The 9,394-nt window shown below is 41.9% G+C and overlaps 1 protein-coding gene across 3 annotated transcripts in view; it reads left to right on the forward strand.

Moving 5' to 3' along the window:
- PIP5K1B (phosphatidylinositol-4-phosphate 5-kinase type 1 beta) overlaps nt 1–6,456 on the forward strand; it is a 334,673-nt gene extending 328,217 nt beyond the window's left edge. For all 3 annotated transcript variants that reach the window (XM_017543423.2, XM_037743820.1, XM_037743819.1), the window contains one exon: nt 5,713–6,456. In XM_017543423.2, coding sequence (XP_017398912.1) covers nt 5,713–5,715 — 3 coding nt within the window. In that variant the 3' untranslated portion in view covers nt 5,716–6,456. The remainder of the gene's footprint in view (nt 1–5,712) is intronic.
- The last annotated feature ends 2,938 nt before the right edge of the window (nt 6,457–9,394 follow it).

The following is a 9,394-nucleotide window of genomic DNA, read 5'->3' on the forward strand; positions in this document are numbered from 1 at the left end:
TATAAATCATTCTGTCATAAAGACACATGCACACATATGTTCATTCCAGCACTGTTTATGATAGCAAAGACCTGGAACCAACCCAAATGCCCATCGATGATAGACTGGGCCAAAAAAATGTGGCACAGATACACCATGGAGTACTACACAGCCATAAAAAACGATGAGTTTGTGTCCTTTTCAGAGACATGGATGAACCTAGAAACCATCATTCTCAGCAAACTGACACAAGAACAGAAAACCGAACATGGCATGTTTTCACTCATAGGCAGGTGATGAACAATGAGAACACTTGGGCACAGGGAAGAGAACAACACTCACAGAGCTAGGTTGGGGGCGTGGAGGGGAGGGACAGCGAGGGCGGGGCATAGGAGAATGGGGAGGGATAACATGGAGAGAAAATGCCTGATGTAGGCAACACGGGGGTCGGGGGATAGAGACAGCAAACCACCATGGCATGTATGTACCTATACAACAATCCTGCAGGATGCAGGATGTGCACATGTACCCAAGAGCATGTGCAAATACAATTAAAAAAAAAAAAAAAGAATCAGAACAATAGAAAACAGAAAGGAAACAGAGCAGAGTGGGGGAGAAAAAAGAGAATTCAGAACTGATGACAGAAACAGGAGCTGTGTGTAGGAAAATGAGATACAGATTAAGCCTATGATGGCTGAAAGAAAGCTAATGCTTTCATTAAAGATACTTAGGCAAAGAATTCTAACTTGAAACCAAAGTGAGGATTTCCTGGACACCAGAGAAAGCTCTTGCTTTAATAAGGCCCTGGAACTGAAACCTGAGGTAATTATAGTTAAAAGAGAAATCATCCCTAAGGGTTGACCGTTCAGGGATCATAGAGGCCTCATGGGACTTGTCAGTGCTGCTCATCTTTGCCAGCCTAACTCTAGTGAAGTTCCGCTTCTATCAGCACTGCTCTAAAACCTCTTCACACCACACCCTAGAGCTCAAGAAGTTCTAAATATGTTCAAAAGCCAGTCGGCTGATGGGGGCAAGGGTGTCAAGGGAAGGATTGAAAAAGGCAAGCAGCAGTGGGGGGAATAAGTCTAGGAAAAGCTTCTTGGAAAAGAAACTCCTCACCTTCTCATGCCCTTCCTGTGGCTCTGAAAAGCAAACCCAGGCCATCCGAGTTGGGAAGCCCACCTGGGAGTATTTCTGACCGGAACTCCCCTTGAGGGAATCTAATGTCACAGTACTGTTAGCCCCCTAGAAAGTGCTTCTGAGTTAATTATTGGACAGACTGCTTTTGATCTGCTATTTTCTCTTATTGCTCTGTATGTGTTTAATTATTTAATTTTAAATAACTTTTTAAAATAAATGTTTAAAATTATTTAATTTTAATATTGAAAAACTTTATAATCTCTCACCACTTGTGTATGTACTATTGTGTAGTTTCAATCACAGAATCAAGCATTTCATTTTTGGTAGAAATAAAAATACACCTTTCTCCCTCTTACACCCCAACATATGTGTGGGATGAATACTACTGGGGTTTAGGCTGAAATACTCTACTTTTCCTTTTTTTTTAACTTTTTTTTTTTTTTAAACAAAAATGGCGTTTCACCATGATGGCCAGGCTGGTCTTGAACTCCTGACCTCAGGTGATCCACCCACCTCGGCCTCCCAAAGTGCTAGGATTACAGGCGTGACTCACCGCACCCGACCTCTACTTTTACTTTTTATGTCAACTATTATCACACTTTTTGCTGTCAGGTCTTAGAATTTTAAATAGTTCATGAATTATCAGAGTATCTCAGTGTATAGGAAATGCTGCACCTTTGTAGGCAAGTTGTGTATGTGTGTATGTATGTGTGTGTGCGCGTGCACAGAGGCTCAGCTGGGGACAGACCTGAAATGTCACTCCAGGGTCTATAGTCCCATCTCTTTGAGAATTGGTTGAGCTTCTCTGCCAAAGCACCAGCCCTTATTTCAGTTTCTACAGCCATTGGGTCATGATGAGAATGAATCTTGGTTGACCTTGAGGAGAAGCTGCTAGTCTTGTGGGCAGCAATACCCTAAGGAGTCCATCTGCGTGTTGGGGAGCAAAAGGAACTTCTGTGTGTACCACACTTTGAAGAATGAGCTCAAGCTATGAGTTTCCTTCCAGGGTAGAGAACTGATGTTTGTGTCTCTGCAGTGATGGCTCATACAGGACTCCTGAGTTATGAATTTGAAGAAAGGAAAATTATAGCACATGTTATGCTAAGGAAGGAATAATAAAATGGTTTGTGCATACTTCTCACTGTGGCCATATTTACAAGCAAGAAGACACTGTGCTTTCAGATCCCATGGACACCTCCCCATCACATTTTAATAGGGCTATAAATTAATGCAAAACAGACACATGTATCCAGTCCTGCCATCCAAGAATTACATTACAACATGGGTGGAGAGTTGGCAGTGCTCACCCAATTTTGACATTCTTGTGCCCTGAGGATGAGAGTGTTTATAGGAGTTTACAGAAACTTCTATGACATCGTTAGTTTTTTGTTTTTTTTTTTTTGTTTAAAAAAAGCTAAAGTTACTGTGTGAATGCAAAGGACATTTTACGACCAAAACTGGAAATCATTATTTTTAACACTGAGAAGAGTATCTTTTATTATTATAAGACCCTGTATTTTTTTTTACTAAACTATAAATTTAACCAATTTTATGAGAAACATCAAGGTATTAAATTCTTTTCAGATCTTCTCATTGCATAAGTCACCAACTGTTTATTCTGAGTTATTCAGTGGTATAAATTTACAGATAATTTTTTAATAGAATCTTGTGGTTGAAACAGAACTTCATAGTCATCTGATCCAACCTACCCACAAGTGCTAAAGGCCTCCCCCACTTTTTCTTTTTTTCTTTAGAGACAGGGTCTCTCTCCATTACCCAGGCTGGAATGCAGTGGTGTGATCATAGCTTATTGTAGCCTCAATCTCCTGGGCTTAAGCAGTCCTCCCACCTCAGCCTTCTGAGTAGCTGGCACCACAGGCAAATGCCACCACACCCAGCTAATCTTTTTAATTTTTTTTATTTTTTTATTTTTTGTAGAGACAGAGTCTCACTATGTTGCCAAAGCTGATCTTGAACTCCTCAAGCAATCCTCCCACCTCGGCCTCCCAAAGTGCTGGGATTATAGACAAGAGCCATCACACCCAGCTCACTCATTTCTTTACTCCGGTTAGAAAACACTTCCACCTTGAGACAGAACTGGCTTCCATGCAGTTGTCCTGGTTCTGGCTTCTGGGATCATTCTCAACCACTGAGTCTCAGCATGTTGGGCATGATGGCATGTTGGGCTCACGTATGTGGGGAGGGCTTATGTCATGTACACGTCATGTACTTGGGGAGGATGTGAATTTCAGGATCCTTAATGAAGAAAGAGTGGAGGGGTTGTAGCTTTGCAACTGTATGCCCTTCACACCTTCTGAGATTCCTGACCCCAGGATCACAGCATCTGTGCCACTATTATTGGTGACAGTGTCACATCTTTCAGGAATACTGGTACTAAACTAGTACATAAGCCTTTCTTCTCCGAGGCTAGTCTTCAGAGACTCAAAGACAACTATTATGCCCTGTCTCTACCTCTCCTATTTTCTAGACCAAAACCGCCAAGCCTTTAGCCATTCCCATGGGTCCTGGCTCCAGCACCCTTCACTGGTGGATGTCCTCAGGCATCACTCAGGTTACTCACTGTCCCTCTCAGAGTCTGGCCCTGGGAGTAAGACACAGAACTGCAGTGTGATCTATAGGATGAGGAAAGCAAAACTATCACTCTTTTTGTTTTTGTTTTGCTTGCTTTTAAGAAAGCAGGACTTATAAATCTAATCAGTAGGACCTCATCATTTTATGTGGGTTCTTTTGTATTTCACTAGTTTTGTAAGTAAAGACTTATGCCGTACATCAAAGTTATCAGACTGAGGCTGAATGAAGTCCACCAGTCCACCTTAAAGACAGCTGTCCTCACTGTGGGAGGCCAAGGCGGGTGGATCACGAGGTCAAGAGATCGAGACCATCCTGGTCAACATGGTGAAACCCCGTCTCTACTAAAAATACAAAAAATTAGCTGGGCATTGTGGCGTGTGCCTGTAATCCCAGCAACTCGGGAGGCTGGGGCAGGAGAATTGCCTGAACCCGGGAGGCGGAGGTTGCAGTGAGCCAAGATCGCACCATTGCACTCCAGCCTGGGTAACAAGAGCGAAAAAAAAAAAAAAAAAAAGACAGCTGTCCTGTGAATGTGGGCAACATCCCATTTGCCCACTGCTATAGCTTACAGCACCTTATACTCACCTCTTCCTAAAGATCATTTTTGAGTAACAGCATGACCATGCTGTGCATTTAAGCAAGCAAACCCTTCTAGCTTAGGTGAATGAGAGGGAGCAGCCGAAGTATAAAACAAAATAGTAAGTTCATAAAAATTACAGCACACAATAGGCTCAGATAAAATATTCATTGTTAAATGGAATTCCCTGTATGTGACATGTTCTCTTTCCTAATAATTTTCAGAGTTGTTTCAAACTTTTTACTTAAGTTTTTTCAGCCTCCAATTAAAGGTGCTGAGCTGCACCAGTCTCTGTGACCCTAAGCTCCAACCTTCTTCACTACAATTTTGGGGGCACTAACACATGCCAGGCACAGCACTCAATTATAAATATATGATTTGTGTATATCATGTGTGTGTGTACACAGTTCATTTTCCCCATGGAAAAATTTATCCCTCACAACTATCCGATAGAGTTTGTTACCTTCATTTAACAGATGAAACAAACAAGATTCCAAGAAGATATTGCATAATATTCTATAGATGTAATAATTAGGAAATCAAATTATTTGACCCAATGTGTCTGTTTCTAAAGACTGAACATATCCAGGTACAGTGGCTCACTCCTATAATCCCAGCACTGGGAGGTGGAGATGGGAGGATCACAAGGTCAGGAGTTCGAGACCTGCCTGGCCAACACAGTGAAATCCCATCTCTACTAAAAATACAAAAATTAGCTGGGTGTGGTGGTGGGCACCTGTAATCCCAACTACTTGGGAGGCAGAAGCAGGAGAATCGCTTGAACCCAGGGGGGCAGAGGCTGCGGTGAGCTCAGATTGCACCACTGCACTCCAGCCTGGGCAACAAGAGTGAAACTCTGTCTCAACAAAAAAAAAAAAAAAAAAAGAGAGAGGAGAAAAGACTGAATATAATATTGCTTTCCCCACATATATCATAGTACAACTGTCACAGATTGAGTTAGCTGGCTCTGATTTTAAATAGCTACTATTTAAATATTTGCTGAGCATATTGTTACCGCCCGGCCACAGGGATATTGTTTGGAAAAAAACATTTACCATTTACAAGTTCAAGGCCATGTTTAAGTTGTTCTTTTTGGTTTCAGGCCTAATATACCACAGGACATCCCTAATCCCTGTGTATTTGGAGGGCGGGAGTGTGTCTTAGTCAGTGTTGCTTCCTTCCAAGTCCTGAGCACAGTGCTGTGATGTAGTCAGGACTCAATCTTGATAAACATTGGTGTAATTAATAGGTTACATGTCCACCAAAGAAGCATATGCTATGCTGATCATTGCAGACGAATTCCAAACAAAATGCACTCCGTTTTCCAGATACAAGTGGTTGGGAAAATAATGAACTTGCGTTGCCACTCATGAGGAGGGCACTAAAACCTTGTCTCATACCTGCTTTCTTTTTTGCTCTCCCAGTAAGTGACAATGGTGACCACTTAAGCACATGGATGACCACATGGATGAGACATGAGCACAGTTGTGGCAGAGAAGTTTCTCCACTCCAGAATTGTCCACAGCAACTTGGCTGAGCCGCACTACACACAGGGAAGTCATCAACCTGAGTTAACAGTTTTCGAGATGTCAACTTCAGGCTGATCAGCAGATGGGATGTGAAAAATACTACCCTATTCTATCATTTGCTGTTGCTTGCTGAACTGTGAAGAACTGCATGAACTATATTTAAGCTGCTTTCTATACCATTGCCAATCACGTTTTTGGGCTTGGAAGTGCTATTTTCCTATGGACTTTTGCATTATTTCATTGTGCATGCATCCAGTGATTATACATAAGCAACATATGTAATCTGCTTATATATTTTTTAAAATCCATCCATGCAAGTGGTAAATAAAGTAAAAATTCTTTTTGCAAAATTATAGCTCATGTTATTAAAAGTTTAAATTGGTTTCATTTAAAGATCAATATAATAGGTCTGCCTATACTTTATAGAAAACTAGCTTCTATAAAGATTTTTTCACTGTTTACTAGTGAAATGAGAAAAGCAAAGCTATTTATAAAAGGCCTTATGTCATGTACATACATTGTCTTTGAAATATTTGTGATCTAGTTTATTGCTTGTAAAAGACAAATTACATAATTTATTTAGTAAATACTACTGTAAACTATAGTTTTGTTGAGAGAAATAAAATATTTTGTTCTCAATTGTGGTGGTACATTGATTCCAATGATTTATCGTCTTTACATTTCTTCAGAAATCCTAAATAAACTGAATTTCATGATGTTTGAAAATGGAAAAAAACTTCAATAGCAGCTTCTTCTGAACATATCCAAGAGACTTTCCCAAATGTCCTGGTATATTAGTCAGCTTTCACCATGTTATGCTGTGGTAACAAACAATCCCAAAGTATAGGCGCTTTCACCAATATAGTTTTACTTCTCCCTTACGTGGGGAGCAGCTGCAGCTCTCCTCCAAGAATCTTCTTCATTCTAGGGTCCAGAGCAGCCACTATGTGGGAAAGGCAACTTTCAGAGGCAGTAGAAAAAGAGCAATGGCAGAACCAATGAGAGCTCACAGAGCTTCTGCTTCAGTGCAGCTGACAGCATTTCTACTCACGTTCCCTCTGCCAAAGCGAGTGACGCTGACAGGGCTAAAGTCAAAGGTATGGGATATACACTTCTCATACGGGAGTGGACTCAGCAATGATTATTTTAATCAATTAATGCAGTTTACACCGATAGGTAAGTGTCCCTAGCAACAGAGACCTAAGAGGCTGGGAGAAAAATCATTAGAAAGCAAAATGATCAAGGCTGCAGAAACATATTCCTGATGAGTAAGATGCTCAGTGTTAAATACTTCAAGTTAAAACAAGCTGATTCTTGTAAGCTAACATGCTGTAAACTTTTGTAAATGTAGCCCGGAGCCATAGTTACTCAACGTAAGTAGCAAATTCACTGCAGAGTCAGTGCTGGAAAGCTAGGATATCAACAGGGAATTCTGCAGAAGTGGATGATCGAGGATCCTCTGCCTCTCTCTCTAGTATCCATATGTGCTACCACTCTCCCTTACTACATGGGTTTTCTTTTTTCTTTCTTTTTTTTTTTTTTTTAGACGGAGTTTTGCTCTTGTTGCCCAGGCAAGAGTGCAATGGTACAATCTCGGCTCACTGCAACCTCTACCTTCCAGGTTCAAGCGATTCTCCTGCCTCAGCCTCCCAAGTAGCTGGGATTATAAGCAGGTACCACTATGCCCAGCTAATTTTGTATTTTTAGTAGTGACAAGTTTCTCTGTGTTGGTCAGGCTGGTCTCAAACTCCTGACCTCAGGTGATTGGTCCCCCCTCGGCCTTCCAAAGCACTGGGATTACAAGCATGAGCCACCGCGCCCAGCCCTACATGGGTTTTCATAGGTGAATCCCACTCTTCCCCCTCCCATTTGTAAATCTACCCATTTATCTAAGTAGGGTTCTTAGCCTAGAACCCACCAATTCCTAGAAGAGTGAGAGATAAACGTTAATAGGGTCATAAAATCATATACATGAGTTGGGTATGCTTTTGTGTATATGGGGGTTTTTTCATGAAGAGAAAGACTATACTTTTTATCAAATTCACAGTGACCTGGACCCAAGAAATGTTAAGAATCTTTATTTTAAGGCCTAACTCAAATGCTATTTCAATACCATGAGCCTATAATCCTTAAACCTCTATCCCCACCTGAATCACCCGTGGCCTGCCTGTGTTATCTCACCTGTTTCAAAAAACCTCAACATTTTCAACTGTTTTCTAATTATTGAGATATAACTTACATATGCTCAAGTGCACAGCTATGAATTGTGTGGTCCAATGAATTATTAATTTGTGTATACTCATGTGCCCAGCACCTAAGCAGATATAGAACATTTTCAGCTAACCTGTTGAATCTTTCATGTCCCCTCTTGACCAATGCCATCCTCACAGGTCACTATTATGACTTCTAGCATTATAGTTTTGCCAGTTCTTTTTAAACAAAACTTTATTGGTAATAGTTGGTTTTTTGTTTTGCTTTTTGTTTTGGGGTGTTTTTTTTGTTGTTGTTGTTGTTTTGAGTCATAGTCTCACTCTGCCAGTAGGCTAGAATGCAGTGGCACAATCTAGGCTCACTGCAACCTCTGCCTCCCAGGTCCAAGCGATACTCCTGCCTAAAACTTCTGAGTAGCTGGGACTGCAGGCACACACCACCACGCCCAGCTAATTTTTGTGTTGTTAGTAGAGATGGGATTTCACCATATTGGCCAAAATAGTCTCAATCTCTTGACCTCATGATCTGCCCACCTCAGACTCCCAAAGTGCTGGGATTACAGGAGTAAGGTATCGCACCCAGCCTTGTTTTGTTTTGTTTTGTTTTGTTTGAGACAGAGTATAGCTGTGTCACCCAGGAGTGTAGTGATGTGATCTCAGCTTACTGCAACCTCCGCCTCCTGGGTTCATTAATTATCCTGCCTCAGCCTCCCAAGTAGCTGGGATTACAGGTGCTTGCCACCATGCCTGGCTATTTTTGCATTATTTTTAGTAGAGACAGATGGGGTTTTGCCACGTTGACCAGGCTGGTCTTGAACTCCTGACCTCAAGTGATCCGCTCGCGTGGCCTCCCAAAGCACTGGGATTACAGCACCCGGCCTTATTGGTAATAATTTTGACAGATGTTTACAACAGCAGACTGTTCAAGAGGAAATCTCATCCTTTTGAAGCACATAGGTCAAATCACCCTAAGCCCACCTGAAGCCCCACCCCAGGCCTGAGAGCTCCTTCTGGGATGGGAAGAAGTGATGAGGGGGAAATATGAAGATGAATAAGGTAGCTTGCCAGCAGCTCCTCACTTTTCTATTAAGAAAGAAAACAGGCCTCACACAGTGGCTCATGCCTGTAATCCCACCACTTTCGGAGGCCAAGGCAGGAGGATCACCTGAGGTCAGGAGTTCGAGACCAGTCTGGCCAACATGGCAAAACCCCATCTATACTAAAAATACAAAAATTGATAGGGGGACGATCCAAGATGGCCGTTTAGGAACAGCTCAGGATTGCAGCTCCCAGTGAAAGCGCAGGGGGTGAGTGGACGCCGCGTTTTTATTGCCCACAGACTAGGAAATTCCCGGGCGGAGGTGCTC

This window comes from Cebus imitator, unplaced genomic scaffold (genome assembly GCF_001604975.1).
Source record: "Cebus imitator isolate Cc_AM_T3 unplaced genomic scaffold, Cebus_imitator-1.0 Scaffold155, whole genome shotgun sequence".
Classification (NCBI taxonomy): Eukaryota; Metazoa; Chordata; class Mammalia; order Primates; family Cebidae; genus Cebus; species Cebus imitator.